The sequence below is a fragment of the Mustela nivalis genome, assembly GCF_964662115.1.
Source record: "Mustela nivalis genome assembly, chromosome: 4".
In the NCBI taxonomy this organism is placed as follows: domain Eukaryota; kingdom Metazoa; phylum Chordata; class Mammalia; order Carnivora; family Mustelidae; genus Mustela; species Mustela nivalis.
Window position 1 is genome coordinate 27,943,589 of NC_139023.1, and position 20,605 is coordinate 27,964,193.

Consider the following 20,605-nt stretch of genomic DNA (forward strand, 5'->3'; position numbering starts at 1 on the left):
ATACGAGGTTCATCTAAACAGCGCAGAGAGCTGTGGCCGTCTGTTCTCCTCATAACACTTACTCTCACCTTTACAGGAGCTGTGCTGACCTAGAAAGATCTGGTAGCTGTTATGTAAATTTGTTTGGTGTAGACTGTTGGCTCACTCTGAATTAGCTTGGGGGGAGGTGGAATTCCTTTAGGGGGGGAGAATGGGCAGGAGAAGTGTGGGGCGCAGTGGGCTCTTGTGGGAAGTTGAAAATGAATCAGACAGACGCTGAAAACTCTGATTTCTAGTAATGAGTTCGTATTTGTGGGCTCCACTTTCATACTCGATTCACTTCTTTCACTTTTTGTAATTAATATTTGGCCTCCTCTTCCAGGTAGGGCTTGAGATTTCAAAGCAGATCTGTCAAGTTTCAGTTGGCAAAAAGGTTTGAAAGTATCTCCTAGTTGAACGTCTGAAGGATTCTGGTCCTAGTTTGACTCAGTGACCTTTCTGTGTCACTGTAGAGCTAATAGTGGCTTCTCCTGGAACCCCAGGAGCGTGAGGGAGGCAGCCAATGAAAAACCTGACTGAGAGGATTTTTTTGTTTAATTTCATGAGCACTTAATAATAAACTTTATAACTATTTAACAGTGTGATACCCAGCCCTTCTCCACTTCTGTATGAGAGAACAGTTGAGAGAGATGTTAATCTGACCATTAAGACATACTGCCACTTTACTCACTCTAAACTGATTTAAAGATGTGTGTGTGTGTATATGTTTGATAATTATGTGTATATGTATATGTATAGGTCCTGGGTCCATTGTTTCACACTTTGCTTTATCCCCCTTCTGCTCTGGAACTTTTCCAGATGTGGTTCTTTCCTTCACCTTGAACTTGGCATGAGCAATTTTGAATAGGAACAGTGTCATCTCAAAGACATGTGTTTATTATTAAAGTTTCAGGGATTGTCCAACAGGGAACGGCACTTAGTATTAAATTAAAAAAAAAAAGTTGAAAGGGCAGTGTTAGCCTGTGTCCAATTTGGGTGAGAAATATTGAGTGCATCTTGTCCTAGCTTCTCCATTTCTGAAATATGTCAAAACCCAAAATGTAAAAATATGTTATACCTGTCAAAAAAAAAAAAAAAAAGGTGGAAAGAAAGGCACAAGAGAACTCTGGCTCATGGTCCACTGGTATTTACAGCGGGCACAACAGCGTTCCAGGCTCTGGGATGGGCACTGGGCACTCTAATGGCAGAGAAGGGAGACATGATTTCTGCCTTCCTGGAGATAAGTTTTCCATGTGGGAGAACACACGCCGCCATCTTTCCTCTCACGGGTACTACATTCTCTTACGTTTTCTCTTTATGTTCTTTCAGTACACTCGAAACAATGCCCCTAGCATCTCACGGTCTCTCCAGCATCTTCATTCACCACAGATGTTCTTGCCAGATTCTTTCCATATTTATTCAGCAGAAATTTGTTCATCCCTCTTCTGAGTGCCAGGCACTGGGCTGCTCATTGGTCCCTCATTCCTTCTGTGTTATTAAGAACACCTTCCAATGTACAGGTGGTTTTTTTTTCCTCATCTTTCAAAGAGATTCATGATGGTATGTGTGTACCTGGTTCTCTGTAAAGTTGGGCCAGTAGCATCTTCTCTCAGAAAACTTCATGAACTTGAAAATGTGATTAATTATTTGAAGATCTTTACCACCGGAGAGACTGTGGCTTAGATTCTAGGGCCCAACTACACAGCATTGTCTTTCTCTGGCTCCGGGCTAATAAAAATAGGAGTTTGAAGAGTATGGATATTCTGTCTGGTGGAGTCAGCCTCTTACTGGAGTTGCTGGGATTCTAGTCCTTGAAGACCCCTGTTCTTGCCCAACCATAAAATGTTATGGGTCCCTAAAGATAATACTGAGTGGGACCCAAGCGTCAATATTTTTTACATTTCCAGGTGACTCCAAGGTATAGCCAAGGTTGAAAATGATGACTTTAGTGGTTTGTTCATGACTAGGCTGTAAGGGTATGTAACATCCCTGAAACCAAATGTGAAAAAGTCTTTATAGCTTTCAAAGTTTTCAGTGGAGAAGTCCATGGCTTGTCTGGGATTCCCAGAGATGCCTATAGTTTCTTTTGTTTGGGTTTTTTAAGCCTAAAAACCACACTTCTTCTTCTTTTTTTTTTTTAAGATTTATTTATTTGTTTATTTATTTGTCAGAGAGAGAGAGATCACAAGTAGGCAGAGAGGCAGGCAGAGAGAGAGAGGAGGAAGCAGGCTCCCTGCTGAGCAGAAAGCCCGATGCAGAATTCCATCCCAGGACCTGGAGATCATGACCTGAGCTGAAGGCAGAGGCTTAACTCACTGAGCCACCCAGGCGCCCTAAAACCACATTTCTGATGGCATTGTGTACTGATAGGTGAAGTATCACAGTAGACCCACATCCACTCATGACCCAGAATCTTTGACATTGTTATGCCCTGCTAGGAGGCAAAATACAGCTGTATCCCTTTTTTTTTTTTTAAGATTTTTATTTATTTATTTGACAGACAGAATACAAGTAGGGAGAGAGACCGGCAGAGAGAGAGAGGAGGAAGCAGGCTCCCCACTGAGCAGAGAGCCTGACGCGGGGCTCGATCCCAGGACCCTGGGATCATGACCTGAGCCGAAGGCAGAGGCTTTAACCCACTGAGCCACCCAGGCGCCCCAATACAGACATATCCTTGCCTCAGGGTGGGAGCAGGAATGCTATTTCCCCTCCCCATGGTATGGGGGACTAATTCATCACGCCCACCTTGGAGTGTACAATCCAGACAACTGGGGAATCCTGTGGAAAGAGCAGTTCCTGGGCACGTGTCTTTCCCCAATTCTCTGTGCCCATGACCGCCATGGCTGTATGAAGCCAACTATGACTGTCATACCCCAGGGGCTCTCTTGTTCCTCTCAGTGTTCCATTGACTGTTAGTTCTACATGTTTGCTCATGCAATTCTTTGTCTCCAACATTGAGGAAGCAATGAACAGCTTTGTTCTTTGAATACTTTCCTACCAACCTCTCAATTTACTGCCTTCTGCTTGCAGTCTCTAGTTGGAAGGAGCAAATAGTATAGGGGTGTGGTAAGAAAGCCAAACACCATTACGGTTAAAGACTTCAGTCCTTGGGAGCAAATGGGAGTTGAGAGGAATGATCTCTTTCTAAAAGCTTACCCCACGAATGAGTGAAAAATGAATGATTAAATTAGAATATTACCATTTGGTAACAAATTTTTTATATTTGGTACCATGCATTGGTGAATTAATGGGTCAGGACATTGAGCATCTACAGCTGCTGACATCCCCCAAAAGAAAAAAATCACCTTCTGATGGAAGAACACCATAGCACCTACAGTCTTCCCTAAGGGAAGAAACTTAACACTCTGCATGCAGCTGCCAGTGTTCAGGAAGTAGGAAGGGCAGGGGAATATATTTAAGTTCCCCAGGAATAGGTAGTCAGCAAAACTCACACTCTGGCACACTCTACAGTCAAATCCCTGAGTGCTTCAATGGCTAAAGTCTAATTAAAAATAAAAGGATGGGGGGGGAACCCAGATTGAGAGACTTAGAAGACAAAACAAGTTTTAAAAAATGGGCAGGCTTAACTGTAGTATTCAGGGTGAGGCAGACACTTAGGTAATAAAACTATAAAGCAGAGCAAGGATGTGATAACTATGAAAGTCATTACTCTGCAAAGAAAGGAGAAGTTGGTAGAAGACAGGGTAAACGGAGGGCCATCTGGGATGTTTAGCAAAGTTCAACTTCTTGATCTGAGAGGTATGTACAAGGTGTTCACCTTAGAAAACTCATGAAAGAGCTATTAAAAATCATAATAAGGAGGGGTGCCTGGGTGGCTCAGTGGGTTAAGCCGCTGCCTTCGGCTCAGGTCATGATCTCAGGATCCTGGGATTGAGTCCCACATCGGGCTCTCTGCTCAGCAGGGAGCCTGCTTCCCTCTCTCTCTCTCTTTGCCTGCCTCTCTACCTACCTGTGATCTCTCTCTGTCAAATAAATAAATAAAATCTTTTTTAAAAAAATCATAATAAGGAGAAATACAGAATTTGAGGCAAAGATGAATCTTAGAATATTGTATATGCCAATGGATGTTGAAAGTGACATTTTCTCACGTAAGCGACCATCATTTACTATGTGATTTCCTGTGGTTTCAGAGTATTGCATCATGGCAAGGATGTAACATCATTTAGTTAACAATCCCATCTTTAGGCTGAATTTAACAAAACACAGTTTCAGACTTTGAAAGGTGGGATATCATTAAAGCTCCATTAGGATAATTTTTTTCAGCAGATATTTATTAAACCTCATTTATGTTCTGGATCATGTGCTAAACAGGGCATCAAAAGGCATTGAAAAACAAAACAAAACAAAAAACAAAGCAAAATAAAACAAAACCTTAAACCGCCTCATGCTTGTAACACAACTGCCCTCTAGTGGCTATCCTAAATCAAGCTAGTGAGCGAGTCTGATTCTTAAGATAGAAAAACTTACTGATACTGTAGATCATAAAATTTGAGGTTGATGGATATGTTGAGAGTTTATCTTGCCTAACACTCTGTAAAGAACGCCTTATGAAGGAATAAAACACAGGATTCAATCAACCTTACCACATCCAGTAGAGATCTCCAGAATAATGTATGATCATAACTTCAGCCTTTCTCATCTTCCTTGGCTCTGATACATTGAAAGTTTATATCTCATCCCAAATCAAAAGTGATATAGTTCCCACATGTCAAAGAGAAAAAATATCCATGTTATAGGTCTCCTTATCATCTAAATATATTTTATTTATTTGAACATATAAAACTTGATAGGGTTTTAGAGGAAGAGATAGAAAGGAAAAGAATATACAAGAAAAAAGACTGCATCAAAAAGCTGTGTGAATTATCCCATTTTTTGGTAAAGTTATATTAAAGAAATTAGGAAAAATAGAGTTAGAGTGCCATCTACTGACTTATAAGTCAGTCACGATGAATAATTAAGCAGCAAAAGCAAATTGAGGAATACCAGGAACGCTAAGGTTCTACTTTGGCAGAAGCAACCCGGCATAAATCTGTCTGTGTGTGTAGATGCTTGTATACATAGACAGGAGCCAGTGAAAGGCAGGCAAGGATTCAAACCCAGTCTGTTGGCACACGAAGAACTTTTTCTTTACCCATCTTGCATTGTTTTTATTGTTATAAGGAATAGGCATTTTTTTTAATAATATGAAATCAAAAGATTTAAATACTAAATGTTCACAAATCCATGGACATGATAAACTGAACCAGCCCCATACCTCCTCTGTGTCTTCCTCCTCTTCCCGTCCTGTACTCATTGCCAGGACTATGCCCATTTGACAAGGTTACGTCTTTTCCGGCAGACTGAGACCATAAATACACTTTGTCCGGAAGGCTTTTAATCAGGCTTCTTAGAAACAGAATTTCCTCCAATCCCTCAGAGCTGTTTTAATATATCACCCAGTCCTTGTTAGGAATCTGTCTACGTGTATCTCACTCCTTGGTCAAATAATTAAGTTTAATTGAATAATGACTCTTGATAAGGCGTGGAGTCTTTAGTGGGCCTGGGCAGATTCACCAATACACCTACTTACGTCTCCGACTCCTGCAAACAGAGAGGGAACAGGGAGGCTTTCTGCCAAATTCCCCTAAACCCCTTTTATCCTAGGAAGGTTTTCAGTGCCATTTGGGTTCCACGTTGTACCCCTGGGCTCTTAGTACTTTTTAATACTGCTGTCCTATCCTCAGGTTATACCATGGCTACCGGGAAATGTGTCTTTCTTCCTAAAAGGATTGTGGAGAGCCTTGATTGCAGGGACTGTATTTTTCATTATTTTCACATTTTTAAAAACGTATTTCTTTTCAGTGTAACAGAATTTATTGTTTCTGCACCACACCTGGTACTCCATGCAATACGTGCCCTCCATAATACCCACCACCAGGCTCCCCTGACCTCCCACCCCCCGCCCCTTCAAAACCCTCAGATTGTTTTTCAGAGTCCGTAGGCTCTCATGGTTCACTTCCCCTTCCAGTTTCCCCCAACTCCCTTCTCCTCTCCATCTCCCCTTGTCCTCCATGCTATTTGTTATGCTCCACAAATAAGTGAAACCATGTGATAATTGACTGTCTCTGCTTGACTTATTTCACTCAACATAATCTCTTCCAGTCCCGTCCATGTTGATACAAAAGTTGGGTATTCATCCTTTCTGATGGAGGCGTAATACTCCATAGTGTATATGGACCACATCTTCCTTATCCATTCCTACGTGAAGGGCATCGTGGTTCTTTCCACAGTTTGGTGACCGTGGCCATTGCTGCTATGAACATTGGGGTGCATATGGCCCTTCTTTTCACTACATCTGTATCTTTGGGGTAAATACCTAGTAGTGCAATGGCAGGGTCATAGGGAAGCTCTATTTTTAATTTCTTGAGGAATCTCCACACTGTTCTCCAAAGAGGCTGCACCAACTTGCATTCCCACCAACAGTGTAAGAGGGTTCCCCTTTCTCCACCTCCTCTCCAACACACGTTGTTTCCTGTCTTGCTAATTTTGGCCATACTAACTGGTGTAAGGTGGTATCTCAATGTGGTTTTAATTTGAATCTCTCTGATGGCTAGTGATGATGAACATTTTTTCATGTGTCTGATAGCCATTTGTATGTCTCCATTGGAGAAGTATCTGTTCATGTCTTCTGCACATTTTTTGACATGATTATCTGTTTTGTGTGTGTTGAGTTTAAGAAGTTCTTTGTAGATCCTGGATATCAACCTTTTGTCTGTACTGTCATTTGTGAATATCTTCTCCCATTCCGTGGGTTGCCTCTTTGTTTTGTTGACTGTTTCCTTTGCTGTGCAGAAGCTTTTGAGTCCCAAAAGTTCATTTTCGCTTTTGTTTCCTTTGCCTTTGGAGACATATCTTGAAAGAAGTTGCTGTGGTTGATATCAAAGAGGTTACTACCTATGTTCTCTAGGATTCTGATGGATTCCTGTCTTACGTTGAGGTCTTTGGGTTCTTTTTGACGAGGTTCTTTTTTTTGTCTTGCTTTTATATCTATATCTATATCTATATATCTCTCTCTATATTTTTTTCTCTTGTAATCTGCTTTTGTCAGTCTTTTTGTTTGTCTGTTTTTGTTTGTTTACCTCATAAATCTTACCTTGGGGCCATTTGGGCTGGGCCTTCTCTTTTATCTTTCTTTTTTGTCCTGTCTTTCTCTCCCTATCACTTTTTTTTTCTTTTTTCTTTTGTTTGGGTGGGGACTCTTGATTGCTCTAAAGCGTCCCAGGGTCCCAGGGTCCCAGGGTGCATCTCGACTGCACCACAGTTGATACATCCAGCTGTATCCATTCAGCCATCTCTCACCAAAATGACCAGGAGGAGGAATGCCCAACAGAAGAAAAATTCAGAGGCTGGGCCATCTGCAACAGAGCTAATGGCTATCCACATAGACAACATGTCAGAAAGGGAATTGAGGCTATTACCCAGGCAATAGCTAGGTTGGAGAAAGCCATGGATGACAAAATGGAATTGATTAGGACAGAACTGAAAGCTACTAGGGATGAGGTTCACAGTGTTCTCAATGAGTTCCAATCTAATCTAAATTCTCTAAAAGCTAGGGTAACTGAGACAGAAGATAGAATTAGTAATCTGGAGGACAAACAGAGAAAAAGGATCAGGAGGAAGCCTGGAAAAAACAGCTTAGAAATCAGTAAAACAGAACTAGGGAAATAAATGACGCCATGAAACATTCCAATGTCAGAATTATTGGAATCCCTGAAAGGGAGGAGAAAGAAAGAAGTCCAGAAGATACAGTGGAGCAAGTTCTCCATGAAAATTTTCCCAATCTCGCGAATGGAACCATTTTCATGTACTAGAGGCAGAACGGTCTTCTGCCAAGATTATAGATTCTAAAAAAAAACCAAGACGCCTAATAGTAAAATTGAGAAGTCATAATTGTAGATACAATCTCTTGAAAGCTGCTAGGACAAAGAGGCTCCTTACGTACAGAGGAAAGCCCATCAGAATAATGTCAGACCTGTCCACAGAGACCTGGCAAGCCAGAAAGGGCTGGCAAGACATATTCAGGGCATTAAATGAGAAGAACTTGCAGCCAAGAATACTTTATCCAGCAAGACTGACATTCAAAATGGATCTAGAGATAAAGAGTTTCCAAGACCAGCAAGGTTTAAAAGAGTATGCGACCGCCAAGCTGACACAGCAGGAAATATTAAGGGGGGGTTCTATAAAAGAGGAAAAATTATTTTTACATTTTAAGAGCCTAGGAGAGTTCCTGACACTGTCTCACCTCCCCCTCCCCCACCCTACCTCCCATCCTTTGCTTCTTCCATTCCGGTGCTGCTCTAGGCACAGACTCTGACATCAAGAAATAAAGTCTCATTTCCCAACAATCTCTGAATTAGGGGCACCTGGGTGGCTCAGTCAGTTAAGCATCTGACTCTTGTTTTTGGCTCGGGTCAGGATCTCAGGGTCATGAGATCAAGCCCCAAGTCTGGCTCTGTACTCAGCACAGAATCTGCTTGAGATTCTTTCCATCTCCCTTTTCTTTCACTCCTCCCCCGGCATGTGTGTGCTCTCTCTCTCTCCCTCAATTGCATAAATAAAATCTTTTAAAAATCACCAAATTATGTGGGGGACACAAGTAAGTAAAGAATATGGTAGAAGGCCACGAGTGTGTTGTGGGAATATGCCTGTGATGCAGTGGTGCCCAGCAGAGACTCTTACTGAGAATGGGAGGGGGGGCGCGGCTGGCCAGGAAGGCTCCCCGGAGGAGGTGTGTGTGTGTGCTGAGTCCTACATGCCAAGGAGGCATTCGCCTGGTCAAGAAGATGGGGAAGGATCATTCCAGCTGGTATAGTAGACAACTGGCTGCTAGAAGCATGACTGCAATTGAAGGGTGATTTCAGGTGTGTCAGGAAGAGGAGATAAGAGCTAACGGGGCCCACAAAGTCATGTCATTCTTAAATACATATCATCCCCAAGGAAATACCAGTGATGACATAGCCTTTGGTGCTGAAGCTGGAAAGTTAGGCTGTGGTTGGTGCATGAGACAGCCTTGCATGCCAGGCTAATGGGTTAGTAGTTCTTCTCATTAGCCATGGCTGCCTAATGAGAGCTCAGCCTCCTCTTGCCCTGAAATCTTGTCGCCTTATATTCAAATCCACGGATCAACACTGAAACATATAGAAAGACACAATCTAATAATCATCTGTTTGACCAAATTCATTGATTTTTTAAATGGCTGTGAAGATGAGGGAATATATTCTTTAAGAAGTCATGAATAAATCAGAAGACAAAATGGGTAAAAGGAAACATAGAAGAAAGTTGCTTTCAGGTGGGTTGAGCCTAGGGGAAAAACAAAGAAAGTCTTTCTCCGACATGCATACTGGGTGCTGTGCATGCAGCTGCCTGACAGAAGTGATTCTCAGCATGGCGGCTCTTTAACCAAAATATTTATCTTCTGATGGAAGTTATGGACTGTTTGCCTTCTCGTCTTAGGTATTTTTTAAAAAGGAAGGTAAGATAGATTTCAGTTTTATAAGTTTTTAAGATATTGTTTTACACGTGAAATTGACCATATATAAATAGGGAGAGATATTTATGTACCTATATGTGTGTTTTCTTGTTAGGTCAGTGTGAACCAATTACGTTGGAACTCTGCATGAATTTACCCTACAACCATACAATTTATCCAAATTACCTGGGCCACAGGACTCAGAAGGAGGCGTCCATCAGCTGGGAGTCCTCTCTTTTCCCTGCACTTGTTCAAACCAACTGTTACAAATACCTCATGTTCTTTGCTTGCACCATTTTGGTACCAAAGTGTGACGTGAACACAAGCCAGCGGATCCCACCTTGCAGGTAACACAGTGAGGTCTCCCCCAGCACCCTCACTTTCCCTCAGGGAGAACCAAAGAATCCCAGGCTCAGTTTGAGTGTAGACAAAGCCCATATTGCTAAGGAGCTCTGTATTTAACAAGTCATGTGTTTAAAAGGTAAAGAAGTGGATGCCTGGGTGGCTCAGTTGGTTAAGCGACTGCCTGTGGCTTAGGTCATGATCCTGGAGTCCTGGGATCGAGTCCCACCTCAGGTTCCCAGCTCCATGGGGAGTCTGCTTTTCCCTCTGACCTCCCCTCTCATTCATTCTCTCTCTCTCTCTCTCTCAAATAAATAAATAAATAAATAAAATCTTTTTTGAAAAATGGTAAAGAAGTAGGAATTCTAAAATGAATATTTGAGTTAGGGTTCATGACTGGAGTACCATACAAGGGAGGTATGAATTGCCTTTCGTAACAGCTCACTTACTTTATTTTTTTCTAAAGATCCTATTTATTTACTTGACATAGAGAGAGAGAGAGTGCGCACAAGCAGGGGTAGAAGGTAGAAGGAAAGGGAGAAGCAGACTCCCCACCAAGCATGGAGCCCGATGCAGGGCTCAATCCCAGGACCTGGGATCATAACCTGAGCCAAAGGCAGACACTTAATGACTGAGCCGCCCAGGCACCTCAGTAGTTCACATACTTTAATCAAATAAAATCATGCATGTTTCACTTTGGTGGATCAAGAAGCATTCTAAATGTGAGTCAGCAGAAGAAAGGGTGTATCTGCTTTTTTGTCTGGCAACACGGATGTTTTAAAATGCTGCCATTTTTGATACGCTCCAATGTCAGCACCATTACGTAAGCAGTGGTCTGAAGGTTGGACAAAGAATGGAGCTCGCTGACGTTTTTCTGCCTGCTTGGATGAAATGAGGGGCAGCATTTCAAGCCTGCAGCTTGGATTGGGGATGAACGATATCCTACTTCAGGTTAAGAGTCCTACTCTAGGAGTCCACCATCTGGTCCAACTCCTGGCTCTTCTGTGGCTGCTCTGTGGCCTGGGACAGATTCCTCGGTCTCTCCCAATCTCAGTCTTCTGCTCGTCTATAAAAACAAGATAGGACATGCTGGGTGGCTCAGTCGGTGAAGCGTCTACCTTTAGCTCAGGTCATGATCCTGGGGTCCTGGGTTCGAGCCCGATGTGGGGCGTTCTGCTCAGGGGGAGTCTGTTTCTCCCTCTCCCTCTGCTGCTCCCCCTGCTTGTGCTCTCTCTGTCAAATAAATAAATAAAATCTTTAAACAAATAAATAAGAAATAAAACCAACACAGTTACGGTGGTTGGATGGAGTCGCTGGGAGCGTGAGTGAATGCACATGAACGTGGATACTTCTGGCTCTAAGCTCTGATGGTAGGAGAGGAGCGCGGCTGCCCAGTGGCAGGTTGGTCTCTCTTCTCTGCCACATGTGGCGGTGTCGGCCAGGAACGTACAAGACAAGACAGCTGTCACGGAGGTGGGCAGCTGCCCCCTTTACGCTGTCTCCCATCAAGGGGTGAATATACAGATGTGCTTGTCCAGTAACCACGGGAACCATATGTTGGGATCAGAAGTCACCCGGAGTTTCGAGGAGTAGCAGTAATATCGATGTAGCGGACAGATGGGGAAACAATAAATTAAGTGCCAAATAGCAAATGGATGACAGGGAAGGGGCACCTGTGGAGGGACAGGAAACAATAAAATTTCAGAATGAGTTGGGGAAGTGAATAAATTATACAAACAGGTTAAAAGTTAATGCTGCCTTGTGCGCACATAATTCCGAAAACTTCTGTAAAACGCCTTTGAAAGTATCCCTAAGAAAACATCTCCTCATTTTATGTTGAAAAGTTATTTCTAAATTTTATTCCACTTTGGCTAAGCAAGGTCAAGGATACTGACTAATCACTTGTGATAATACTTAACAAATGCTTGCATTGATTTTCTTTTCACATGTATAAAAAATTTCCCTAATGGAGTATTCTCTGGAACAAATTTACATCCACGTATGATTTATAATTTCAGGGCTTGTGTTTCACATTAAAATGCCCAAGACGAGACTGACCCTGAGACATTATTCAATCAACATTTTAGTGAACTTCCTTTAGATATTTCAGTTCTATTTCTTTGGTTTACATATATGTCTTTCATTTTCAGTGGCTCTCAAAATGAGTTTTATATTTTGAGATTTGCTTTTAAGAATTTTTTACATATTTTGACAAGAATAATATACTCATGTGTTCATGAAGCAATGCTGTTTTTGCCATGCCCATTTATGGGTCTGAACATTTAATTTTGAAGCTATGAGTCTGAAAAATCTAACATTATCGAGCCCTTACAATGTGTTAAATATTTTAGGGTAGTATTGCCATCTCGTCCTCAAAATATTCTTTTGAGGGAGGCCCCTACCTTCAGGGCTGTTGCCGGTGGCGGAACGCCACACAGATTAGGGTAAGAACAGTGTCACCTGTCGTTGCTGTGTGGCACATTGTCTTATTTTTATCATATTATCTCACTATATTATTGTATGATTTCCATTTTATAGAAGAAATAGGAAGTGGTGAAGTCAGGAACTATACAGTGCTCTGTAAAAATGAGGTATCCTGTGGCAAATTTAAAATTGCAGCAAATAAATCATAGATATTATTTCTAAATCTGCCATAAAACCCTTCAGTCTCACAGAGAGTTATTGAACACTATTGAACTTACTGTTTTTGCAAAACTAGTGTGGGAACTCCACGGCTTTGACTTTGCCCAAGATCTGAGGCTAAGCCAGCATCAAGTTATGGCCTGTCCTGTACAGACTTCATGTGCTAGAGCTTTCTCTGAAAGTACAGACTTCATGTGCTAGAGCTTTCTCTCCATTCTATTGTTAACCTTTCCCTACCAGTTTCTAGCCAGGCTGGAGCTGACCTTTCTGGAAGCTCTGCCCCATCATATCAAGAGAGAGAGACAGAGAACTTTGTTGAAATTAATAGTTTAAAGTTTATAACTTTTGAAAATAAATAATATATTTGAAATGAAATGAAAAAAAATTCTCCTAGGAACTTATTTGGGCTATTTTTTTGCTTATATGGCTTTTTTTTTTTTTTAACTATGTAGCTCATTTCTTGGTAATATATGTAGGCAAAACCAATTTTCCTTCATAAGGAGTAAAGAAAGTCATGCTGATACCTCACTTTAAAAATATGTTTTGTGCAAATGAGAGGACACACAGGAAAGAAAGCACCTAGCACAATGCTTGGTATATCTTTTCTTTAAAAAGGAAACAAGCGCACTTTGTTTAAACCAACTTGAGCTCAGTAGAGACGGGTTTGGGAGAATTTTCAAGCTTTTCAACACTATGGGTCTAAGCTCATGTGATGATGGCCATCCATGCCTTAGGTAAACCAGGTTGGCACATGAAATAGTCCCCGTGGCTGGTCCCCAGAGGGCGAGACCTCTCAGGGGCTGCTACTATATAGATTCCATGATCCTTGGTGTCAGACTATCCAAACCGATGTTGAGAACTTCCTGGCTTGGAATAAAAACATTGGAGAATGTGTCTGCTTGAAAGACAGAGAATGAGAAAGGGAAAGGGCAGAGGGGAATCTTGTTCAGAGGAAATGTTGTTCATGGGTGTAAACTTGCAATTACTAGATATAAAGGTGCTGGAAATCTTGTGTACCATTTGGTGAATACAGACAACAAGATTATAATCATCAAACCTGCTAAGAGTCTAGATCTTAATTATTCCAACCACAAAAGAGTAATGATAATTACGTGATATGATAGAGATTCGACCTCTACATGACAATCACATAATAGATGAACATATCAACTCACCATGTTTTCCACCTTAAATTTACAGCGTGTCATATGAAATAGATTTCAATAAAAACACACACAACAAATTTCTATTTCTAGTTCCATCATGACAGTTCTCTTAATGAAAGTCTGTGGCTGGCATGCATGTCCTTTGTGGAGAGAGGTAGGATCATTTTGTTTTCCCAAATATCAATTATGTATCTGTGCACCTCTCTCTATTGGTGTATATATACATACACACACACACGCACACGCAGGATACATGCAGAGGCCCACACTCACACAGAATTCAAACCCTACCTATTTCTTCACACACTCTCAGGCGTAGCTGCTTCTGCCTCCCATGTCGTATCTTTCTTGCTCTCTTAGAGCCCTGTGTGAGCACTCCAAAGAACACTGCGAGTCTGTCCTTGGGGTTGTGGGCCTACAGTGGCCTGAAGACACAGACTGCAATCAATTTCCAGAGGAAAATTCAGACAACCAAACCTGTCTAATGCCTGACGAAGCTGTGGAAGGTTAATTTTTAAATTAATTACCGTGGGTTAGCTAACATGGATAACCCATCACTATCTTCTCCAGGTTCTCTGTTGCTAGTGTTCTTACTGTGTTCTAGTCGTCAGCCAGGCCACAGGGGTGAGTGAGTCTGTGAAGCTGGTTACATTGAAAACCTTGGTGCTCATCTGTTAGATGTTGTCTTCATTTTAAAGATAAATTGCTGAGATATATTTAATATTCGAAGTGTTTATGCTAACCACACCCAGCTCCCGGAGCCCATTATATGTGCATGCCGCTTTTGTACTAGGGGTCCTCAGGGTGGTGGTGGGCAGCAAGCCCTGGTTATGCAAGTTTAAACACTTAGAGACCTTGGCAACGTAGGATCATCAGGTAGAGAAATGGAATCAGGGACTTGACCGCACTGATGGAAGGATTAGAAAAGGAAACAATGTTGACGCATTAAGGGCAGCTGGGCAGTTACAAGTACTGGATCCAAAGGCTCTTTCAGGCTCTGACAGTCTGTGAATGGACATGGCTGTCTGTTCAGGAAAGTGATTAAATACTGGAGAGCATAAAGACACCACTGACTGGAGAGATGATACCAAGATGAAGGAGAAAGAGTCTGATAAGCAAACGGAGAAAGCCAAGTTAGCTGTGGTTGGTTCTGCTTGGCAAAGACCATTTTATCTTCTAGAATAGCTCCTTGGCAATAGCCCACGCGTAAATAGATAAACGAGCTGATGGTTCCAGGTTTTCTGCCTAATGAAACTAACACGGCTCATTGGTTTGAACAGAATGCTCACCTAGTCACTTCAAGTGTGGCTCTGGACGGTGTGTTCTGGCTTCCAGAAGATGTGATGGCCAGGCCGACTGTGATGATGACAGTGACGAAGAAAACTGTGGTATGTGTGAGATGACACTTATCTTGGATACACAAGAAATGTCTGGTTAGGATAAAGGACTGTATTTAAAAATGTCAACCATTTATGGATGGTCTTAAGTAGTGATGAGGATTGAATGCTAATGCAGTTACTTTTAATATTACCAAATGACAAGGTCTGAATCAATAGGTTTTTTTCCTGTTAACTCCATTGATTTTCCCTAAATTATACTTCTGTTCATAAGCTTGATGTTATATGTGCAAAGCCTTAGTAAAAGGAGAAGCACTTCACAAATGTAAGGGATTATTTTTATTATTAGAGATAGAAAGCAGTTGTCACTTGTCTAAAAGAATAATAGTGTCTTTGCATATGATTTCCATGTTTTTAAATAGGCATCTAGATATACAAAGAGTTCAGGCTCCAGCATTCAAATTTAATTGGGATTCATTTTCATGCCCTCTCTGATTTTGTCTCTGTCAGCAAAGAATAAAACTCCTTCTGACGTTTCTGCATTGAGTTCCAAAATCACCTATGGAAAGGCCAGAAATGCCAGTGGTAATTTGAGTGGAGCTAATTCCCATTTTATTTTCCTGCAAACCTCTGTACTCGTAACCTCAAAATGTGTCAGGGAATTGAAAATGGGCAATGCTTTTTACTAAGCAATGTTCTGGAATAAAGCAAAATGATTGAAAGGCTATCCAAAGAATACTTTGGTTATGATCGTTTACCTTGTTCTGCTTACAAATGAATAGACACTCTTTGTCTTTAAAACCATGAAGGGCAATACATCTTTTGAAATCATTTTATTCTTTTGGCCTTTGAGGTATGAAATATTGCCTTGCTTCCCGAAGTGAATTTTCCATAGTAGACATTGCCCTTCTGGTCTAGACAAAATGTCACAAGCAATAAACTGAAATCCTATCAGTTTCTATAAATATGGACAAGAGCATCCTCTAGAAAATTAGACCTGTCAGAATGATGGTACAATGGCCAGGGGTAATTTTGTTAGAGAAGAACATCCAGTGTTTTGAGAAGCTACTGTTGTTTGCTTGTTTGTGGTCTTTACGTAGAGAAATAAATCCAAAGTCATTGAATATCCCCATATAAATGACTTATTGAGAATCTCTTGGATTTGTTTGCTAAACTATGACTTGCAGTGGGATATGTTATTCTGAGATGCAATTTAGAATGGCTTGTCTTTGGTAGTTTGAAGAGATCACATGTACTCTACTGGTGGTGGTGAGGCCTAAATCTGTGGTAGGGGACTAAGTATTTGAGAAATGTAAAAACTTAGCTTTAAATGGTCTGAGTCTTTGAATATATTCTGCAAAAAGAAATTAAAAACACTAAAGAGTTTAAATGACCCTACAGTATCAGGTTTCTAGTTGAGTCATGAGTTTTTAATCAAGACTTTATTCACACAGTTAAAGGTACACCAGAATGATAAGAGTCAGTGGTCTAATCCCTATCAACACTCAATATATTGGTGGCATTAGTGAGAGAGAGCTCTAGTTCAGGAAAGCTACGAGTGGGAGAGAAATTAATTCATTTGGAGTTACATTAATTGCTCCAGCAGTATTCACCTATGAGAAAACCCTCATTAAGTTTTTCAAAGTGACCGATGATAGAAATTTTATATATATTCCCCTTTGGAATATGTGCACACATTTGAATGGGCATGTCCAGTGCTTTGGGACAATGAGACACTTAAAAAGCAAATGAAGAAGTCACTGATGAAAGACCATTGGGAAATCATCCGGTTCCCACTTGTCATTTTCTCAGTTATCCCTCTGTTTCCGTGGGCATGCGTGGTACCATCTGGCGATGCCAACCGCAGCCCCACTGAAGCTGGGTTTCCGTCATTGTGGAGTATAATGCATGTAAAGGCTTGAACTTTCCTGAATAATGTGACAATTAACTATTGACTCGCATATGCTGCAGATCCTCCAGAATGTCTGAAAACAGTAACGGGTTTTCCCCTTAAAAATAATACTTGTTTCATTTAGCTACAAAATAATGGGCGCGATGGAAATTTATTTTGTGTTTCTTTGGAAAATCTGCAGCGGGGAAACATGGTAGCCAAAGCACACCGTTTATGAATATGCTTTTAAAATACAGATTTCCCCTGCTTTCCAAAAGTAGAGCATTCTTACAAAAACTTTCATAAGCCAAAATTGTGAAGAAGTGAAGAAGCAATTACCATTGATTTATGTAGAAAAAAATTCTGACTGCCCCCAGGCCTTAAAAGTATCCTCGCTTAGGCTTTTCTCGTGGATGTACCGAATAAATCCAGATACAGCAGAGATGCTCACAAACATCAAAACTATGGCGACGTGATGCTGAGACGCTGAATGTAGTTCCCGGGAAAGGATCCTGGGGGCGCTACTCACTCAGGGTCCATGCTGCCTGCTTAACGCCTTGCAACCCAACAAATGCAGAAGCTGTTTTCATTTTTTGCTCTTTTCTGTAAAAGTGAAAATACTCTTCCGATTTCATTCAGTTAGCAGAAACAGCTACCAATCTAGGTCTTCCGAAAAAACAAAGTGGCGTGATGCGAACTTTGGAGAAGTGGGGGTTACCTGTATATGCATAGCCTTTAGCCATGGGCAGTGTTGCTCTGAAGTGTCTCCTGCTCTTGTGGTACATTTCTGTTGTTGAGGTTGTTTTGATTGAGTAATCGCTAACGTAAACAACACGGACATGAAATAATGAAAACACTGTCGGTACTGGAAATGTTTTCAGCAAGTATTTGGAAGAATTAGAATTACACAAATCTGGGGTGCCTGGGTGGCTCAGTGGGTTAAAGCCTCTGCCTTTGGCTCAGGTCATGATCTAAGAGTCCTGGGATCGAGCCCCACATTGGGCTCTCTGCTCAGCAGGGAGCCTGCTTCCTCCTCTCTCTCTGCCTACTTGTAATCTCTGTCTGTCAAATAAATAAATAAAATCTTAAAAAAAATTTTTTTCTAAAAAAAAAAAAAAAGAATTACACAAATCTGAACGCATCATTCCAGGCTGGCTACATGGGAGGGAAGCCCAAAAAGTGGGAGCGATTTACAGGGTCTCTGCTGTGTGAGGACAGAAGCACTTCAGCCTTAGAAAAGGTTGCTGGCTTGTCATTCACTGAACGCCTCTGTTCTATGGACGGAGCTGTGTGTAAAACTAGCAGCCCGATGATAAGTTGGTTTTCAACGTCACATTTTCCAAGCACGGATACCTCAGCAGTGAAGGAAAAGGTGAAGATCCGATCAAAGACGTGAACAGCGATGGTATCAAAGAAAGGACAGTTGAGGAAAATAACAATGGGTTATGTTTCTGGGCTTTGCCTTCATGCAGAGATTTGAGGTGGTGAGACTGAGGTTGAGTTTTGCTCAGCCTGCGTCCATGATTTGGGTGGGCTTCCAGCAGAAGCAAGGTGGTAGCTGGGCTGTGGTCTGAGCAGCGTGTCTTCTTAATGGGGACAGTTAAAAGAGAATATAGCAAGGGTGTCTGGGTGGCTCAGTAGGTTAAAGCCTCTGCCTTTGTCTCAGGTCATGATCCCACGGTCCTGGGATCGAGCCCTGCATCCAGCTCTCTGCTCAGCCTGGAGTCTGCTTCCCCCCTCTTTCTCTGCCTGCCTCTCTGCCTACTTGTGATCTCTGTTTGTCAAATAAATAAATAAAATTTCTTTAAAAAGAGAGAATATAGCAAAGATAGTTTCATTATATTTACTAGAGAAATAACATCCTTTTTTTACACAAACACTCCTTACAATGACTAATTGATTACTATTCTATATAAAAGGGTATACACTGGGGTGCCTGGGTGGCTCAGTGGGTTAAGCCTCTGCCTTCGGCTCAGGTCATGATCTCAGGGTCCTGGGATCGAGCCCCCCATTGGGCTCTCTGCTCAGCAGGGAGCCTGCTTCCCTTCCTCTCTCTCTGCCTGCCTCTCTGTCTACTTGTGATCTCTGTCTGTCAAATAAATAAATAAATATCTTTAATAAAAAAAAAAAAAGAAAGAAAGAAAGGGTATACACCAAGGGTGCCTGGGTGGCTCAGTGGGTTAAGCGTCTGCCTTCGGCTCAGGTCATGATGCCAGGGCCCTGGGATCGAGCCCTGCATCAGTCTCCCTGCTCAGTGAGGAATCTGCCTCTCTCTCTGTTTCTTTTTCTCTCTGTGTCAAATAAATAAAATCTTTTTTTTTTTTAAAAGAGGTATGTGCCATACGGAGAAAGATAGACGACAGTACAAATACCCAAGTGTCATTAAGTGTCTCTCTGTTTATCTTCAAATGATTAAAAATCATTTCATCGTCTATCTTTTATCTCCCCTAGGGCTCCAATAAAATAAAATTTTAAATATAACCTTCTCTTGGGATCGAAGCACTTTTAGGCTGTGCTCAAAGACTCTGACGCTGGTATTTGTGGGCTGATATTTGTACCACTTGGTTTTATTTTATTTATTTATTTATTTATTTTTTTGTACCACTTGGTTTTAAAAGTTTTCCAAGAGACCTTTTTTTTTTTTCTATCCATTTGGACTCTTCAGTAGTATTTGTATAACTTCTCACAGTTACACAAATGGCTTACCTGGCATTCTTGGCAAAAATAGTCTCCATGCCTGCATTTCTCTTTGCTCGTGGGAGACCCTGACTCGGCTCTGCCTAGTAGGAACAGAGTGAGGCCATTGTGTCCCTATGATGTCAGATACCCCCAAATGTGCTTTTGGGATGAATCTTTAGGATTGCTCTCTAATCACTCCATAGGGTTTAATTTTTCCATGTTAAGGGAGGGACATTCTTCTTCCTTTGGGGTATTTTGCTGCCCAGTCAATTACTTGGCTCTGTTATGTGGCGTCTTGGACAGCCCGAGATGAAGGGAGGGCTCTGTGTAGACCTAGCCTTGGATTTAAATCTCAGCTCAGCACGCAGAGACTGTGTGACGTTCGGCCGGTCACTCACTTAATTTCTCCGGGCCTCCGTGTTCTCACCTGTAAAATGTAGAGATCACCCAGATTATCCTCCAAAGCTTGGAATGCTTCTAACAGGCTTTTTTCATTCCTCAGAAGGCAATGACTAAAAACCCATCTGCCAGGTGCTAGGATATCCAGGAGATGACTTCCCTTCAAAGGTCACCCCGGGGTCTCGCTGGAGGGGAGGAGTCCTATCTTGCTTGGTCTTGTCTCTGGCGACCGAGGTCTCGTGTACAGCAGAGGAGAGCAGGCTGGTATGTCATGTCCAAAGCAGGAGCTGGGCAAAAGTCCCTGGTTCATGTCGTAAACAGGGGCCGTGGGGTGGTGTTTCCTCCTGGAGGTACTAGTGCCTGTCTGGGGGTGGATGTCCCCATCTCCAGGGTTAGTCCCTGAAGGAGGTCCCCAGCCCATAGTTAAGGCCCTTCCCACTGCCCCACCCTGCCTCCTCATAGGGTCCTAGGCCAGTGTGTGTTGAAGAGAATGTTACAGGGGTGTCACGCCTAAACAGGGGAGGGGTCAGGAGGGGCTGTGAGGAATTGGGAGCCCTCTGGTGGGTGCTGGTGTTGCTGTCCCTCGTGGTCAGGCCTGAGA

At 42.0% G+C, this 20,605-nt stretch overlaps 1 protein-coding gene across 4 annotated transcripts in view; it reads left to right on the top strand.

Annotated features, from left to right (window-relative positions):
- CORIN (corin, serine peptidase) overlaps positions 1–20,605 on the top strand; it is a 246,408-nt gene that overhangs the window by 174,705 nt on the left and 51,098 nt on the right. For all 4 annotated transcript variants that reach the window (XM_082728362.1, XM_082728363.1, XM_082728364.1 and 1 more), the window contains 3 exons: positions 9,663–9,894; positions 14,059–14,204; positions 14,979–15,086. In XM_082728362.1, the coding sequence (XP_082584488.1) occupies positions 9,663–9,894; positions 14,059–14,204; positions 14,979–15,086 (486 nt within the window). The remainder of the gene's footprint in view (positions 1–9,662; positions 9,895–14,058; positions 14,205–14,978; positions 15,087–20,605) is intronic.